The sequence below is a fragment of the Cyprinodon tularosa genome, unplaced genomic scaffold (genome assembly GCF_016077235.1).
Source record: "Cyprinodon tularosa strain WSP-4 unplaced genomic scaffold, ASM1607723v1 ctg318, whole genome shotgun sequence".
Lineage (NCBI taxonomy): Eukaryota > Metazoa > Chordata > Actinopteri > Cyprinodontiformes > Cyprinodontidae > Cyprinodon > Cyprinodon tularosa.
In genome coordinates, this window is record NW_024039028.1 from 1,618,932 (window position 1) to 1,637,432 (window position 18,501).

General features: G+C 41.3%; 2 protein-coding genes and 3 non-coding genes across 5 annotated transcripts; all 5 read right to left on the reverse strand.

The window, feature by feature from the left end:
- Positions 1-6,490: 6,490 nt before the first annotated feature.
- Positions 6,491-9,377, reverse strand: nkx6.1 (NK6 homeobox 1). Its single transcript, XM_038292811.1, has 3 exons — positions 8,472-9,377; positions 7,320-7,492; positions 6,491-7,127 (listed from the first exon to the last, which is right to left on the reverse strand). Exons 1-3 carry the CDS (start codon positions 9,031-9,033, stop codon positions 6,882-6,884), a joined length of 981 nt encoding a protein of 326 aa, XP_038148739.1. The 5' UTR covers positions 9,034-9,377; the 3' UTR covers positions 6,491-6,881.
- Positions 9,378-13,775: 4,398 nt separating this feature from the next.
- rpl17 (ribosomal protein L17) lies at positions 13,776-17,568 on the reverse strand. Its single transcript, XM_038292863.1, has 7 exons — positions 17,500-17,568; positions 17,064-17,113; positions 16,838-16,878; positions 16,044-16,178; positions 15,776-15,874; positions 14,034-14,225; positions 13,776-13,855 (listed from the first exon to the last, which is right to left on the reverse strand). Exons 2-7 carry the CDS (start codon positions 17,101-17,103, stop codon positions 13,808-13,810), a joined length of 555 nt encoding a protein of 184 aa, XP_038148791.1. The 5' UTR covers positions 17,104-17,113; positions 17,500-17,568; the 3' UTR covers positions 13,776-13,807.
- LOC119788501 lies at positions 13,927-13,994 on the reverse strand. The gene has a single exon (XR_005281482.1). It is a non-coding gene; the product is annotated as a small nucleolar RNA SNORD58 (small nucleolar RNA).
- LOC119788500 lies at positions 15,939-16,005 on the reverse strand. Its single transcript, XR_005281481.1, has one exon. It is a non-coding gene; the product is annotated as a small nucleolar RNA SNORD58 (small nucleolar RNA).
- On the reverse strand, positions 16,951-17,019 carry LOC119788502. Its single transcript, XR_005281483.1, has one exon. It is a non-coding gene; the product is annotated as a small nucleolar RNA SNORD58 (small nucleolar RNA).
- Positions 17,569-18,501: the final 933 nt, after the last annotated feature.

Genomic DNA, 18,501 nt, shown 5'->3' on the forward strand with positions numbered 1-18,501 from the left:
CACCAAGCATCTTCAGAAAGCAACACCCAGCTTCTGCTTCATGATTAATCTCAGGGGTTTGAGCTCCTCTGGATCCCTGCTGCTCAGGTTAAACAGCACAAAACCAAACGCAGTCGCTGAGAATTAAAAATGTCGAAATCTGTTTGCAGAAAAATTAAGGTGTTTTTCTACAGACGCCTTTTAGGAGGATCAAACTAAAAGATTTAATACCTTTTATTTATTTCCTTCAGCTTTTAATACAAGAAGTGAATTAAAAAATATATATGTTTATTGATTTTGTTAATTAATGTAAAATAAACTCGATTATTTCCACATTTTCTACATTTAGACTGACGTATAATATTTACAGCTGCTGCATAATTCAGCCTCTATGTCATAAAATCACAATCTGTTTTTAGTGTTTCTGCTCACTTTTCACCTAGATTCATTCATTTGCTAATCCACACAATAAAGAACGGAAATATATATATATATATATATATATATATATATATATATATAAAGTTTCTTTCAGCTTTGATTTTAAATGTTTCAGGAAACCGAACAGATAAATTTATGTTTGTCTTCTTCTCATCAGTCATTCACTAAACCTTACTTTTTCACTATCTTTCACTATTATACTTATATATCTACGCTAGAAAAACTAGATTTAAATCTAGTTATGAATATTATTTTTGTTTCTTGTTGTGAGTATCAGCCTGGAGGACTTTACTTGGATGGATAAATTAAACAAATTTAAATAACTTTTTATAAATTATTCTAAAGCACATATTAATCCAATAATATTCTTATTTATAGACAAATGGTTGTATGACGCAGTATCGGCTTCATTTCCAATGTAACAAAGACGTTATTAAACTTAAATGATCCATAATCCCTGATGACTCCAGTCAGAGAGGCTGCAGGCAAACAGATGTTAAAACTTGGAAGAATTTTAATTTTCTTTTTAATTCATGAAAACATTTTAATTGAAGGAATTTCCTTCAATTATTTACTAAGAAAAAATGCAAAAATGTTAATATACAGAAAACATGACATAAACATTCACATACATATATGTGTGTGTGTGGCCATGTCTTTAATACCTGGTGGGGACAATTTCCTAGGAATATGCTACATTTTGGGGACTCATAGGTACTTGTGGGGACCAACAACTGGTCCCCATAAGGAAAGTTTCTCTTCTTGGGGTGGGGGTTAGGTTTAGGACTAAGGTGTGAATTAAGTTTAGGTTAGGCTTAGGGATAGGTATGTGTCGGTAATGGTTAGGGTTAGGGCAAGGGTCACGGTTAGGCCATATAAATTAGTGGGAAATGAATGGAAGTCAATGGAAGGTCCCCACAAGGATATTGTGACACAACATGTGTGTGTGTGTGTCAAGCATTAAAACCTAGAAACACCAAACTTTTTCCTTTGATGTACAGACAGACGGACGGACGGACGGAGGATGGATCAGATGAGATTTCTGCTTCCACAAAAACATAATGTCCTGCTATCCTTATGAGGACTCTGCACTGATTTCCTTTCCTCTTCCCTAACCTTAACCTAAAGGTTAGAAAGCAGGAAGCAAAATGTCCTCACTCTGATGGTGAAACAGGCAAAGCGGTCCTCACTTCAGGAGCAAACACACACAGAGAGAGAAAGGCTTTGGGTTGATGATTCCCAGAAGTGGTCATTATGCTGCTGAAGCAGGCAGAACAATTAAAAGCGTCTCTATCTGCGTCTCTTCTGCTCCGTTTAGCAGCGAGTGACTGACGTTCTCTACAGACTCCATGTTTTCACTCAACCATGAATGTGTGGAGAGAGCCACCTTCTCATCAAGCTGATCCCCTGACGCTCCTTATCACAGGAGCGCAGGCAGCTTGGAAGGAGATAAGACCCCCATTCATGTCTGTGGGAGCCGCCGCCTCCCGTGACACATGTCCTTGTGTATAATCTCTTGTAGAACATGTCCGACTGAGGGAGCGTCAATAGGCTCTTTATAAAGGCGAACTGACACATTAGTCACTCTGGGAACCATTCAACAGGTAGAACTGTTTGCTAACAGGTTGGGCTGCAGGCAGGGCTGGATTTAGGAAATATGGGGCCCTGGGCAAAGACAGGCAGGGCCCCTCTGAATGGAGAAGACATAAAGATCCATTCTACAGATAGAGAAATGAGAATAGAATAGACATCCATGATTTTTTCTAGGTTTTGTCAGGTTTTTCATTTGGATGAAATAATAGCTGCATGAATCATGACAGCAGACAAGATAGAGGAGAGCAGGAGGCGGGGTTACCAATCTACTCGCTCTGGAGAGCAGAGTTCGCTGCTTTTAGATGTTGTCTCCAAAGTCTCCAGTAGCAGAAAAAAGTCTCTAGATTTGGCGCTAGGAGCTTTTTAGAAATCAAAGTGCTAGAGGGGTCTGAAAAGTGGCTAAATATAGCGACTAAAGCGCTAAGTTGGCAACACTGCTCTTTGCATGGTTTGTTTTCAAATGGTTTGCTGCTGTCTGTTTGGACCTTTCTGAACATGTGCAGCAAATGGACTGATCCAATATGGTGGACACTGAAGGGGGGGGGGCTGAGACACACTGAATATTATCAGCGTTCTGATGGCATTTTAGCAAAAGGATCTTTATCAAAAACATAATTAATTTTCACTAATAAGGAAAAGTTGTATTATCCATACATGGAAACACAGTTTAATGGGGCCCCCAGGAATTTGGGGCCCCTGGCATCTGTTTTGCCTAATGGTAAATCCCCCTACGTCCCTTAAATCAAACCTTTCTGCTCTGCAGTAGCACATCTTTTTAACTGGGTTCCATTCAACCTGCCATAGATCAGAAACGCATAGATTTTCTCTATGTGTGGATCATTTATGCTCCAGGTTAAATTAAATCCTGGATCTCTGGATTAGAAAACAGAAATCTTTCCACTCTAACCGGTAAAACATGCAGCGTCTGTCTGTGTCTGCAGTCCAGACAGCAGCGGAGGAGATGGAACAGATGATGCAGAGCGTCTGGGCCGCGCTCAGCACACCTGGACCACATTAAAACAGACCGGGGGTCAACAGGGAGCGCACGGCCTCCTCCAGCTTCTCCACCGTCTCCCACTGTGAGCAGGAGACAGAAAGCCCTGCTGAACATCTGTAAAAGCTGTGGAACATCTGTCCAGCACAAAGCATTCATGCATGAAGGTGCAAATTCAGCATCTTTAAAGGAGCAGAAGGCATCGCTGCACCTGATCCTGTTTGATTCTGATCACCTCGGGATGCTAATGTTAATCATCCTTAGAAATAAAACTGTTGCTCTATCAGGGCTGAACATCAGGAAGGATCCTTGGAGGTGAGCCTCAGTAACCTCCCGATCAGCACCTGCGTCCAGTCGGCCGTTCCTGATGTGGCGTTGATGATAAAGGGTTTTTGCTGCCATACCTGGTGATGCTGCAGCATCTGTTCATGTTTCCTCCTGTGAGGAGGGACGGTGAAAGCCAACCTGAACCACAGCTTTTCTCCTGGAGCTGGGCTCCTCCCTGGGTCGGTCTTCTCCTCTCAGCTGATGAGGAGCAGCGGCCAGCTTCCAGCTGCCGTTTATCAGAGTGGATAGTCGTTGGTTAACATGATCAAGATCATTTAGAAATCAGCAGAAAGGAGGAGAAAGTTTGAACTAAAATGCTGCTGGAGATGGGCCCCAGCAGGGGCCTCTGGGTCACCTCTTCCCTCACCAGGTCTCTCCTTGCCCAGACCGCACGCCCCCCTGATGGATCCTATTTTTTATTGACGCTCCAACGTTTCAGATGCAGAGAAATGTTGTTGAAATGGTCGATCTGAGCTCCTCTTTCCTTCATTCATCTAAATCTGCTTCTCTACCTCCTCCTAAAACCAGTTCATTGTTTTTATGGTAAAACTGCTTCTTTACTGGGTTCCAGTCCTCCAGGGCCCAGATGCTCCAGTTTTCTGGGACCAGTCAGTCTGGAAGCGTTCAGCCTGGAAGGATGACCGTCTCCTTATGACCTGCAGAGCTCCAGCCTGCTCTGATTAAATCCCACATGTGGACATCGAACCTCCTGCAGCAACAGGCTGAGCTGAAGCTCATCAGCTGTGCTTCAGGTTGGCTTGATGATGATCCATCATCCAGTCTACGACACGGAGCCGGGGCCCCACCAGCCAGCGAAGGCCCCTGATGGGTCTGCTGAGGAGCCTCCCTGTTGGACCCAAACCTCCAGAACCATGATGCGTTCAATGAATCTAAATAAATTCACACTTTTATCAGTGATTAATCAAGCGGACAGTCGCCATGGGTTACCGGGGGTTGCTATGGTGACCCCTGGGCAGCTGAAAGGACACCGGCATCAGTAGTTAATAAGGTAGTTAATCCTGACTGTGGAACCAGATGAGGGATGAAGCCTCCATCATCATCTTCATCAACATAGATGTTGGGATGTTAGAAGTTGGATGTTTCCTTAGATTTCTTCCAACTTTCAAACCAGAACATCTGATTGGACCAACCAGATGCTCAGCCGCTCTGCAGCTGCAGCATCACTTTTTAAAAAGGTTCAAATTATTTCATTACATTTTCTTTTTTTCAGTAAAAACTACGAAATCTGATTATTTATTTTTTTGTTTGCTCTTTTGTTTTGTTTTTTTTTTTTTATTAAAAAAAAATTTAAATCATTGATAATGATAATTATGATGCATAAAGAGGAAGATGATGCTTGGCTACTGGATGAAGAATCCTTCCAGGATGAAGATCAGGAGGTTTTAATAATAATAATAATTAATATTATTATTATAATAGGTTCAATTAAAAAAGGTTAAATTCCTTTGAATGAAATTACTAATTATCTACTTAATTTTTTTTCTGAAAATCTTTTTCTGTGTAAATATTTTTAAAACATGCAACAAAAATCTTCCTAATTTCATATAAAATAAGAATCAAACTGTTTTATTTCAGAATGAAATGATGGAATCTTCCGGAACCAATCAGGTCCAATCCGAACTCCTCAGATCAGACTTTAAAACCAGCGGAGCGGGAAATAAGAACCGTTTGGACCAAAGAACCGCTTTCTGGCTCTTTTTCTGAACGGTACCAGCCGGTGAACCTCGGCAGCAGGAGGGCCCCAGAGGGCCCCATGCACCCCCAGAGGGCCCCTGCGCTGGAACCGAACCACTGAGGGGGCGGGAAGTCCAGCGGCTCAGATCCCGGTTCGGTAGAAATGTGCTGGTTCTGACCCGGTTCACTGGTTCTGACCCGGTTCAGTCTGCAGCAGAACTCAGGTCCAGAGAACAGGGCGGAAGCAGGTTGTTTTCTGGCGGGTCAGGCGGAGCTCCGAACCTCTGGACTGAGAGTGGACCGGGTCAGAACCGCTTCAGGGAGAGGAAGAGGATGGAGAGGCAGGAGGAAGGTCAGACTGACCAATGAGGAGGCAGAACTATTATTATTATTATTATTATTCCTGTAATGATATCATTATTATTGTTTATATTATAATTAATATTTTGCTCCCACACTGTTTACATTTTATCACTGCTGCGCTTTAAGAAAATGGAAATGTCTTTTTATAAACTCTGTTCATACAAAATGAAAATAAAAATTATCTAAGTCTTATTATTCTACATAAAAATTATTATTAAATGTTTTTATTATGAACTTAAATGAAGATCTGTTTAATAATAATTAGAATAAATGTGTCTGATAAGAGACACATTTATGGATCAAAAAGGTTTTTTTTTTCTTTAAAGCGTCTCAATTTTAATGGATTTTACTTCATGAATAATAATAATAATAATCAATAATAATAATTATATCAATATTTAAGCGATCAGTCATTTAAGATCCAGTTTGAGCCAAAAATAAATATTTGCTTTTCAGAGAAACAAAATCAACATTTAGAGAAAAAACGGTGAAAATAGAGGAGCGCGAAAAAAAATGAAGCTTCGAGGCCGAACAGGCATGTTACATGTTACATGTAACATGTAATTTCAGACATGTAACATGCGTATCTGATCATCTTTGCTCTCCTTCCTCAGCTGAAATCAAATTTGTATTTAAAGTTGTTTCATTTTAATATATTTATTATTTCTTATCGTTTTTTAATTAGGCTACTTGTTGGAATAAATAATTTTTTTCTGCCTTCAATCTAAAACTATTTGAAACATCAAAACTTTTTATTATTATTACTTTGAGACATTTGGCTTTTATTTCGGTTCATAAAATGTTGATTTGTTGGAGATCAGAGGAAAAGCGGCCGAATTATATTTTATGCATTAAAAAGCATCAGAATATTTTCCATAAATGGGATCAAGAGTTGATCATTTTTATCTGAATTGTTAAAATAAAAAAAAAGCATGAAGCAGAAAGTGAAAAGTTTTCCTGATATTTTTCTCCTGACAGGTTCGGAAGCTGCAGCTCCAATCAAACCACATCCTCCTCTAGAATAAAGAACCATTTAAAATGAGCGGAAGAAAAGTTTCTTCTCTCGCGAGACTTTAATAAATAACAGGCTGGTTCCGATTGTTCCGATTGGTCCAACGTTGGTTTGGATTAAAAGTGTTTTTATTAAATAAAAGTGCTTTACATGAAGCCGCGGCGGGCCGCTCCCACAGGGATGTGTCATTTATCGGACAGCTCATGAGGCGTTCAGGGACAGGCGGAAACAGATGGAAATAAAAGGGCTGGTCTGGGAGCAGCATCTCTGTACAAAACAAGCCGAAAATCAAATGAAATAAAGAAACTACAGATAAATGAATCCTTTTCTATGGATCAGACTGTATTTACAGCTAAAGTCTCCTCGGTGGAAAGGCCAGTCCTCCCTCCGCCTCCAGGAAAACAAGCAGCTTCGCTCCAAAGTGAACCCAATCCATGAGGTCCTGATTCCCTCCGCGGGATTAGGCCTGAGTCCGGATTAAGAGCTGTCGTTTTCAGACGTGTGCATGAGCAGCGCGGAGGCCGGCTTGTGTTTCTTCAGCAGCTGTGTGATCTTCTCGTCGTCAGAGTTCGGGTCCAGAGGTTTGTTGTAGTCCTCGTCCTCCTCCTCGTTGTCCGAAGTGCCTTTGAGCCTCTCGGTCTCTGAGTCCTGCTTCTTCTTGGCTGAGGCCATCTCCGCCGCGTGCTTCTTCCTCCACTTGGTCCTCCGGTTCTGGAACCACACCTGGACACAATCACGCTCACGGTTATGAGGGCCCATCTCTTCACTGATTGGATCAACTATTTAACGAAATATATTTATAAAAATGTCATCTATTCAGTTTTTAAAGTAAAACAATCCATCCTAAAATAAAATCTAGCCATTTTAAATGGGTGATCGGATGCAGGCATGTTTGTGTTGGCTGCAGGGACTGACCTTCACCTGGCTCTCGGTCATCCCCAGAGAGTAGGCCAGCCGCGCTCTCTCCGGTCCGGCCAGATATTTGGTTTGTTCAAAAGTCTTTTCCAGCGCAAAGATCTGCTGTCCGGAGAAAGTGGGCCGAGTGTGCTTCCTTTTCCCATCTTTGTCCAACAGAACCGAGTTCTGATCTGCAACACATTCACCACATTCACCACATTATTACCACAGAATAATATGCTACTAATTATTATTATATAGATATATCTACATCTACCTATCGATCTAAATATGTACTATAAACTATGAGTATTCCTACACTTTTATCATATATATATATATATATATATATATATATATATATAAATATATATATATATATATATATATATATATATAAATATATATATATATATATATATATATATATATATATATATATATATATATATATATATATATATATATATATATATATATATATATATATATATTTTAGCCCATACGGTTTTCATGTCCTTCATTTATACAGTGAGACAAAAATTTATGTAATGTATTTTTTTCTTTAGAACTAAAATAAATTGAGTAAATAAAAAAGTCTATACAGTTTTTTTATTTACTCACTTTATTTTATTTAGTTTAGTATATATATTTATATATATATATATTTATAAATATATATTTATATAAATATATATATATATATATATATATATATATATATATATATATATATATATATATATATATATATCTGAAAGATTATTTTCCCTCACCTTTTTTTATTCTAAATAAAAAAGTCTTTATTTTTATTTACTTATTTATTTATTTACTTACTTTATTTTCTTTCTAAAGAAAAGTTGTTTATATATATTTCCTTCACCTTATTTTCGTTCTAAATAAAAAAGTAAATGACATCACTTTTCTTGTCTCACAGTATAAATAAAGGAAAGAAAAGCTGTTTTGTATAAATATCTATAGAAAAAAATATTTACATGATTTTCTTTATCTTGTCCTTTTAATCACAGTAATGTTAAATAAAATTATTATTATAGCATTGTTTTTGTCAAAGGAAAAAAGCTGTTTATCTGTAAAGTTTTTATTATTTTAAAGATCAAATGTCTGTCCTGTTTTTTGTAATCAAAGTGTTTTAGCAGCAGAAAGACTCACGGGGCGAACAGGCGAACCGGGCGTCCCTCCAGTGCGCTCCCTGCATCACTCCCGGCCAGAAGATCGGCGTCCTCCCCGGGAGCTCCGCCAGAGGTTTCGGGTACCTGCCCACGGCCACAGCCGCGGCGCCGGGGCTGAAGTAAAGCCCGGGAGGCGGCGGCGGGCTGAGGCTGCCGAACCGGGGCAGGCCGGACAGGATCCCCGCTGAAGAGGAGGCCACGGCGGCCGCTACCACCGCCGTGGCCCCGGCAGCGGAGGCGGCGGGCCGGTTCAGGATGTCGTTAATCCCGTGCGGGGTGGCGGAGGAGCACTGCTGCGGGGAGCCCAGGCCCGAAGACAGCCCGGAGGAGGTCTTGATCCCGGGGGAAGACGCGGCCATGCCGCCGGGGTTGGGAGAGATGGTGGCAGGAGAGGTGGAGGAGTTGGGGCAGGTGGAGGAGAGGGGGTAGGCCGGGTACAGGGGGGTCTTCATCTCGGTCATGCTGTGCAGAGCTGCCAGAGGCGGGGTGCTGAGGAGGAAGGCGCTCTGTCGGGACCCGTCCATCTGACCCACCGCTAACATTACCGCTACGGGGGGAGACCCGGAGGATGGGGCGCTCTGCGGGCTCTGCGGGCGCTGCGGGCTCTGCGGGCGCTGCGGGCTCTGCGGGCGGCTGCTCTCCACAATCCAGGCTGAAACTAAAGCGGCTCCTCTCTTGGTGCAACACCCATCCCACTGCGCCTGACTCGCTCCCAGTCCCAGAACGGTCCAGCAAAGAGGGGGGAAAGTTCCGATCCTAGCGGGGGGAGTGTGGGGGGGCCCTGGGCAGGTCCGGCGCGGCGCGCGGAGCCGCTCTGATCCGTCCGGAGGGTTCAGAGGAAACCATGAAAAGTGATCCTCCGCTCAGCATCTCCATCAGCTGCGACACAAACTTTCAGAGCCGAAGGGGGGGGTGGGGGGGCTGTGTTTGGATTGGGTGACCCGGACATGACGCAGTCCGGCCTGAGTCACGGAGCCTCCTGATTGGCTCAGCGGCTGAACGCATTTACATCAAAGAGGGACCGAGAACCGCGGGACATGATGATGATGATGATGATGATGATGATGATGACACTGTGACTGAAAATAAAACTGAAGCTGGAAACTGGAATCTATTCAGTCTATTTCTATAATAAACTATTTGTCTCTAAGGGAAACCAGCTGACCTAATAAACTTAATGTGAACTAAAAATAGAAAATCTACATAAATTAAGATTTACTGTTAATATTTTAATTCGTTATGGAACAAAAAGTAAAACAAACATAAATAAAACTTTCTTTAAACACTGCGCGGTATTTTAAAGCTGTCCTCCCTGTGGTATTTAACCTGAATTTTCACTCTGAGAGACATTAAAATAATTATCTAAAAATAAATAAATAGCTTCCTTATATTTTCCAGTTTGAGATATACATATTATTATTTAATTTATTTATTTCCTGCCTCCTCTGACGCGGTGGGCCTTTATTTGTCCCCCTCAGGCTTCCGTTAAGTTTCTGTTCTGATGCCATTCCCGACCAGCTGTTCCATCAACCAGAAATAAAGAGCGAACTGGGAGGGCTTCTGTCAGAGGGATGCTGCGTCTAACAATTTTTTTAATTCATTATTTACTAATTGAAAAAATAAATAAATAAAGTTTGTGAATAAAAAGAAAAATGCAACGAATAAATGTTTCAGTTCAGATTATGAAATCAGCACGTGCCACCTCAGACAATCCAATCAGAGCATCCGGATTAAAGGCTGGTGGAGCAGAGGCGCTGCCATGGTGACCCATCCCCGCGGACAGACCATAATAACAACAACCAGGGAAATGATTTAATTAAAACAAACAATTCAGTCTAAATCAAACCTGGTTTGGTAGAAAAGATCTAATCTGTTAATCCTAATCTGACCCAGCAGTCAGATTCCCGCTCATCTAATCCATTTTATTTAACCCTAAACACCTCGGTAGCAGTTTGGATCGGAGGAACTAAACTGGAGCTCCTACCTGACCGGAAGTCAGGCTGCATGGATTCTGACATTTTGGAAGAGAGAAAAAAATCTGACAACCCAAAAATTAGACCCATTTTATAATTAAGCTGTAATTTCAGTTTAATAGGCGTTTAATGCGTTTTTTTTTTTTTTCATTTCTTTTTTTTATTCTTAAATATTTCACTGATGGAGTTCAAACTGTTTCGTTTCTTAAAATTAAACATCAGATTAGTTAATCGATTAAACTTTTTTTTATTAATGAGAATCATTTATCCTGTTAAAAGTTAAAAGTGAAACAAAAGTAATTTCCCCCTGGGAGTATTAAAGTATTTCTGATTCTGATTAAATGCTCCTTTTTCAAGTTTTAAATGAAAAAAAGAAAAACAGGATGTTATTTGGCCTTTAAATGCAACCATCAGACCTTTAAATCCTTCCAGCCTTTGGAGGCCTGGAGAAGAATCCTCGTCCTTGATCAGAGGCTGGGATCAGGAAACCTCCACCTGCTGCTGGTGGAGCAGCAGAAACTCCATGCAGCTTAAAAATCCCAGAAAAGGAGGAAACCAAACCAAGAAGCAGGAGCTGCTGAGGCCTCCTGCTCTGGATGAAGACATGAAGCATCAGACTCCATTTCCAGGTCTGTTCCCAGGATGCAGCAGAACCTGACCCCCAGATTAATTCACTTTAAACTCAGTTCCAAACTTTACATGAAGATATAAAGCTGGTTTCTATGGAGACCGGTTGATCTGTTCCTAAAACGCAGCTGAAAGCAGTTCAGCACTGAGGATGGAACAGTTCCTGTTTACTATCTAAGGTGCAGGTGGATTTTCTCTGATCCACTGGCGCCCCCGCGTGGACAGCAGCAGTAACAGCAGCCAGGGCAGAATTTACAGTAGCGATAAAACGATTAATTATTGAAATATTAAAATAATTCAGAAATTTATTAATCATTACCTGGAGTATAAAGCTCTAAAACATTCCCTTAGCTGAAAGAGCGACCTTAGAGCAGAAATTACACCAAGATTGTAAAAATTATATACATGTAAACATTTTCATCTGTGAATCTGAATCAGAACTCCTCAAATTGAGAAGGTTCACCTGCTCATCGCTATTTATTCCCTGGATTAATGATCGTTGGTAGTAGGGGTGGAAGTGAAGCCATAGGCCGCCATATTGGTACTCCCTAGTTAGACTAGTTTCAATGTATACAGCCAGTGCTACAGCATCAAACGACGATGTTCTCATTTTCAGGGAGACTTAAAATAAAGATAAATGTATCACTTTGACACAGACTGGCTGTTTCACAGCATTAGTAAATTAACTTTGACTTAGAATAAAAAAAAATAGGAACATCACATTGAATAGTCATTATGAAGTCAATGAAGTCTATAAATCATGTAATATAACATATTATAAAATCCATCACAATAACATTAATGTGTTAATGGAGCAGAATGATACAGATGAGCCAAAAGAGCTCAATTGGTTTTCATGTAACATACATGGATTTATTACATTGTTATGGGAATTACATATTATAATTTTAATAGTTAACATAAAGACTGAATGGAGTCCATGTCTGTTTTAATGCTTTAGTATTTTCCAGTTTGCAGATTGTGCATGAATGATGCCATGCACGCTCTGTCTGTGCATTAGCCTTCAAATCGAACACATTTACAATAAAACTAAATTAATGAACCAATAACTCCACAGAGGTTCAGTTTGTAACCTTGTAAAATCACATCACCTGGTAAAATAACAGGAAACATCATATTTAGCTTTTTGCTTTTAGTTAAACCAGAATCTGATCGTTTGCATCTAAGCCTGCTGTTCATACAGTCTCTGTGACACACTGACACTGTGGAACGACCAGTGGAACGTCTTCCCACAGCCAGATAACTGCTGGGCTCTGCTGCACAGGGAGTAGGGAGTACCAACATGGCGGACGGTGGCTTCACTTTGTTCAGGGAATAAATAGAGATCAGAGAGTTTCACCTGGTTTGATTTAAAGTCTTCCTATGGGAACATGTTGCTATCAGATAGTGAGGGTCATGTGACCGATCCACAGGTGATTCTGAATCACTAACCTGGCTTTAAATTCCTGTCAACATGATGCATCTGCTGAATAATGCCTCAGCTTTTGCAGTTTATCATTAAAATGATCCAGAACGTTGGAGCCTAAAAGGAATAGAAACGTTTCAGCCGTTTTTATTTTCATTTTCTCATTGTCATCCTTTTCCTCTCAGTTACTCAACCCATCTGATATAAAGTTCATTTCAAATTTTATATAAAATCCTAGTCACCTAGCATCCTTATTTTCCCCTAAATGTTAACCTTGTATTTACATTATTTATTGGCTGCATCTAAAAATATTAAAGATAATTTCAATTCTAATGTAGATATGAAATAATAGAACATAACCTACAATAACTTAAGTAAAATGGTACTAGGGTATGAGTAGATAGATTGGTAACCCCGCCTCCTGCTCTCCTCTATCTTGTCTGCTGTCATGATTCATGCAGCTATTATTTCATCCAAATGAAAAATGGAGAACAGATAAGCAGATCATGGCTTGTCTACAGTGAAAAGAAGGACTGGGTTATTTACTTTGGCCTTTTTGGAAACACAGGAAGGAGCAATCAGCTAAGTGAGCTTAGTGCTTGGAAAAAATCTTTCATTCCTTTAGAGACAGCATGAAAAGTCAGCTGAGTACAAAACATAGAGAGGAAAACAAGAAGAAAAGGGACAAGAAGAGAGGGACACAACCTAGAACAGATAATGGATGTCCATTCTATTAACATTTCTCTATCTTAGAGGGCCCCCTGCCTGTGCTTGCCTAGGGCCCCATATTTCTTAAATCCCCCCTGGTACTGGGTCAAATTGAGTTTATTCTGTCCAATCAGCTGCCTGTAGTTTATTTAAATGTCCAGCAGGTGTCAGTATTCTGTGAGAGCATCAATAGTTTGGCAATGTGTGGGAACGATTTAAGATGCCTCATAAACCAAATATCATCTGATTATTAATCCTAAATAATCAGATTGATATTTAATCATTCATTTTATTCCATCCAGATCAGTTTTTTCCTTCAGTCCAGACGGACGGAGGGTTTCCAGACCCTTGAAACAGTTCAATGAGGTGGGCTTTTTATTTGTAGTTTCAGATCCCTGGTTCGAACAGAATGAGCAAATGTTTGTCAGTTGTCCAGTAAAACAGTGATGCAGGATGTAGCGCTGCTCCTGCAGCATCCTGACCAACGAGTCTTTATTCACAGATAGAAACAGGAAGCTCTGCTACCAGGAGGGAAATAAAAACACCAGAGTTTGGACTGAGAATACAGATCTTTATTAGAAGTTACTCGCGCGCCATCAGCTTCTGCTTCTTCAGCTTCTTCTGTGAGACCTGCGGACAGAGAGTCAGTCTGGGTTATCGGGGTCCGACGTGGCGGCAGCGGCGGCCGGCTTCGCCGACAGGCTGCTCAGAAGTTAACGGTTTGTTTTCATGGAGAATCCAAAGGTGTCCTAAGTGGTCGTCATGGCAACCGTAGATCCCAACAGACCGCCCCCGTCCAGAAGCTTACCTTTTTCTTCTGGGCCACCTCCTCCTCTGGCTTGGGGACGATCTGCTCCTTCTCAGTGAGGATCATCTCGATGTGGCACGGCGAGCTCATGTAGGGGTTGATGCGGCCGTGGGCGCGGTACGTACGCCGCCGCATCTTAGGCGCCTTGTTCACCTGGATGTGTTCGATGACCAGAGAGTCCACATCCAAACCCTGAGAAACAAACCGGAGAAGAAGCGTCACATCAAACTAGGAATAACCAACCTCTTACTGCACACTGCCAGTCAGCTGGATTACGAAGGCTCTCATTATCTCTCTGGAAACAGTTTATAAAAAAAATTGACCAACAGACGACACCTTTTCCTCCTCTGGGTTCACTGATAAAATAAAAACAGTTTTTTTCTTTTAGCTCCATCAGGCAGTAAAGAGGAATCTGATTAAAAACAAGACCGGCGGTTCAGGACGCCTCGAACCCATCAGACGATCTGCCAAAGGATCCAATGAAGCAATAATCCAGTTTAAGGACATGAATAGAATAACCCTTTATTGTCCCACCATGGGGGGGATAAAGGAATGAGAGGAAAACTGCAGGGAGGAGGTGAAAAGCTGCAGGTTTGGTTCTCCTCACTAAGCTGAACAACATTTCCTAAACTCTGACTCCAACCAGATATCAAACCCAACAGGAAGTGCTTTTATTGTGACATTCCCAGCAGGAAGTGTCCTTGGACCGAGCAGACAGCCCATCGCTACCCGTCCTGCTCATGCACCATCAGCACACCCAGATATACATCCGGGTCGCCTTCAGTTTTATTGTTAAAAAGACCCAAAATAAAATTTTCCCTCCCCAGAAACAGCAAGCGTACCAAAGTACGATCAGTTAAAGGTTAATGTATTTCCTGAGAAGATAAAAGCATCTTTTCCCGATGTGTACAGGGAATGGGATGCTACGCTACTTCCACCAGCTAACTTTATCAGCTCTGGATTTAAACATAAATCTTGTCTTTGAGTTTAATGTTTTCCTTTCCTGCTAACATTATGCTATAAAGTGCGTAATCTAAAGAAACAAACAACTAAAATGCAGATAAACGCGGTTTAATCAGATTTTACTGGACTGATCTGAGCACGTCCCATGACGTCAGAGAAGCTGTTTAAAGGAGAAAATGTAAAAAGCATCAAAACCGTTTTCTTTAAAGATGTGTATTAGCATTCTTTAGCGAGTTAAGGAGAGTAACAATATTAATTTTAGAACCATAACTAGATTATTTCTGTACATCTGGATGTATATCTGTGCTTCTGGGACGGATCAGGTCGAGACACTAGCTAGCAGGTATTTCCATCCCAGTGATCCCATCACCATGGCTCCTCTAGGAGCTTCTGTTCAGTTTCTAATCAATCCAGGATTAAATAAAACATCTAAAAGTTTAAAACGTTGCCATTTCCATCAGAACCTGACAGACCCGATCACAAAGCGGGTCACTGATCCTCTGCAGAACCAACCGGTCCACAAGTCATAAACTCTAGATTGTTGTTGACTGAGGACCGAATCTCTGCTGGCTCAGATGCTTCCAGCAGCATCAGGTGGTTCCTGCGCTGCATCCTCCTGATCTCAGCAGCGTTTCCTCATCAAGTTCATTTCCTGAAAATTCCTACTGGATCAGAACCTCCAGTCCTCTAAGCTCGAGATCCGACACCCAAACAATCAGAGGTTCTACTGTGAACCCCCCCATACAGAGGCAGAACCATTCCGGGTCCTGAGGACTGACCTTCAGCTCAGCGTTGCTCTCTGCGTTCTTCAGCATGTGCAGCAGGAACTCGGCGCTCTTCTTGGGCCAGCGCCCCTGGGTCCAGCCGAACTGTTTGGCCTGTGAAGGACAGAGCGGTCAGAGACACGGCGGTTCTGTTTGGACAGAGAGCGCGCAGCCCGGCGCCGCTCAGATTAACAGTTTGGTTTCATCATTGATCCAAAGGTGTCCTAAGATGGTCATCAGCGCGGCTTCTGGGCCTTGGAATGGACGCGGTTCTGATGCTTACCTGCGCACAGCGTCCGACGCCGCCGTTGTAGCGGCGGAAGGGGACGCACTGGTGCTTGACGACGACATCCCTCAGGTACTTGTTGGCTTTGCGGATGTGCATGCCTTTGATGGCCTGGGCCGTCTCACGTGTGTTCTGGTCAGAAAGAAACAAATCACAACATCAGCCGGGTCCAATTCATGAGACATTAAATGAAACCCAAAACATGCAGAACCTTCACAGATGGCTCTACCGGACCGGATCCCAGAACTACAGAACCAACCCATAACATTTACTTCACCAAAAAAACTACCGTTTCCTTTGTGTTGGAATAAACACTCGAGCTGCCAGTTTTGCTGGCTGCAGAGGAGGGATCACACTTAATGGTGAAAACACTCAAAGAGGAGCCGATAAAAACATTTGGAGACAAATATTTAGCGTTCCTAAAGCGACTTTCAGCTCCCGCTTTACGATCTCTAACAGATCATTAGTGGAAAGCCAAACGGCAACGATTCAACTTTACAGCAGAAATATTCTAAAGAAAATCCAAACTCAGAACTAAAATTTCATTGTTTTGTTTGGTTTTTGTTTTCATCACTTAAAAAAACCACTAACTCCTACTAGAGCGCTCCAAAACTGCACTTTCCTTCCCTACGGCAGCCTAATGAGGCCAAACTCACGTTTAAAGCATTTTCACCATCAAAGCTTACAGGCTGGATTACAGATATAGATGTTCTAGATCTATATCTGCAATGATCCAACTGTACAGCCATGAGGTGCAGGAAGAGGCCTTAGGAGCTGGAGGAAAGTCTTACCTTGAAGTGGACCCGCAGGTTGGAGCCCCTCGCCTTGCATGCTGCAATGAGAAGCAGAAGGTGAGATGATGATGATGATGGTCCAGCTGCTGATTAGCTGATTCCTTCTCTCAGCAGCTCAGGCTTTACTTTAATTTGGTTTCAAGTTTATATCAAAGGTGTCCTAAGAGTCATCACAGCCACCGAACCGGGCCCAGAACCCGGACCAGCTGGAAGCTTTACTTACATTTGGTGGGGTTTTCCGGGTCTAGAGAGTAGCGGACCATTTTCAGATACCTGCAACAACAAACATGTTCAGCTTTAATGGAGCTCACCGGCTACAGGCTCAGGTTAGCTATTAGCAACTGTTTCTGAAAAAAAAAAAACACACACCCAGTTCTACCTTAAACAAGAAGAAAGCGGCTACTTGGAAGCTTTAATGCTTTCCTTCTAGGTTTCTATCATCACATGCAGCCAACATGGCGGAAAGAAACCTATCCCGGCGTCCTCTCAAATATATACATAAAATCCTCCATCTACGCCTTTCAGATCAGATATATAGCCTCGTCCGATCTGTACATCATCAATACATAACATAGAGCTGATTAAAAGACGCGATGGGTCAGTTTAGAGGAAGATTAGAGACAGATTGTACTCTCTGAGCGAACAGTTCAGGTCCTTACCTCTGAGGCCGCAGTAGGAAGAGGAAGTGACGCAGCTGTGCGCCTCTTCTTCAGTACCGCCTGAGCACAGCGCCCCCTGCCCGGAGGAGGCGGCACTGATCGAGGATTTATATACATTATTTTCTCCATTTAAATTTAGAACAGAATAGAATAGAATAGAATAGAATAGAATAGAATAGAATAGAATAGAATAGAATAGAATAGAATAGAACATGCCTTTATTGTCTCATAATGGGGAAATCACGCTGTTTACAGCAGCAAAAATATTATAGATTAAAAGGTCACACAAATATGGACCTTAGAAAAATGTATAAGAATAACATAATAGTGAAGAGTTAAAAAGATAAACAATAAAATGCTGTAAAGTGTTTTAACCATATAAAACTGCACCTGGAGAATAAACAACCCACATACAGCTATGGACATTTTTACACTAAGTTAAGTTAGTCCTCATGTGGCCCTTATTCCCACATTGGGAATTAGTGATCTTTAATTGTTTCATTTTATTGAAGCATATATATATATATATATATATATATATATATATATATATATATATATATATATATATATATATATATATATATATATATATATATATATATATATATATATATATATATATTCACCTTGTCCCAGTCTTTAGGTATTAATGATTTGTTTCTTCCTCTCAGCCATCCGTTTCTTCAGTTGTTGCGCTTTAATATTTCACATGGGCGGTTCTAGACAGGGGCCAATGGGGGCCAGACCCCCTGTAGATCATGTCCTGGCCCCTGTTATGGCCACTGTACTAAAGACATAATACTCAAAGTAATTCTAATGATGATCTGCGCTAGAACTGATATGGTTACAAATAGGTCCTTTGGATCTATTTCGTTTTTTTTCTTCATCAATACTTTTGACTGAGAATGGGGCTCATAAAAAATGAACAAAGAGTAAACGAGTCAAAAAGGATTTGGAAACACTGATCTAATCAAATCAAAGGGTTCTTTATTCTCTTCC

Coding starts and splice junctions, on each gene's coding strand:
- nkx6.1 (XM_038292811.1), bottom strand. CDS start 9,033: ATGTTAGCGGTGGGTCAGATGGACGGGTCCCGACAGAGCGCCTTCCTC. Junction 7,493..8,471: donor CCGGTTCGCCTGTTCGCCCC/GTGAGTCTTTCT, acceptor AATGTGTTGCAG/ATCAGAACTCGGTTCTGTTG. Junction 7,128..7,319: donor TGACCGAGAGCCAGGTGAAG/GTCAGTCCCTGC, acceptor GATTGTGTCCAG/GTGTGGTTCCAGAACCGGAG.
- rpl17 (XM_038292863.1), bottom strand. CDS start 17,103: ATGGTCCGCTACTCTCTAGACCCGGAAAACCCCACCAAAT. Junction 16,879..17,063: donor CCCGGAAAACCCCACCAAAT/GTAAGTAAAGCT, acceptor TTCTCATTGCAG/CATGCAAGGCGAGGGGCTCC. Junction 14,226..15,775: donor AGAGCAACGCTGAGCTGAAG/GTCAGTCCTCAG, acceptor TTTGTTTCTCAG/GGTTTGGATGTGGACTCTCT.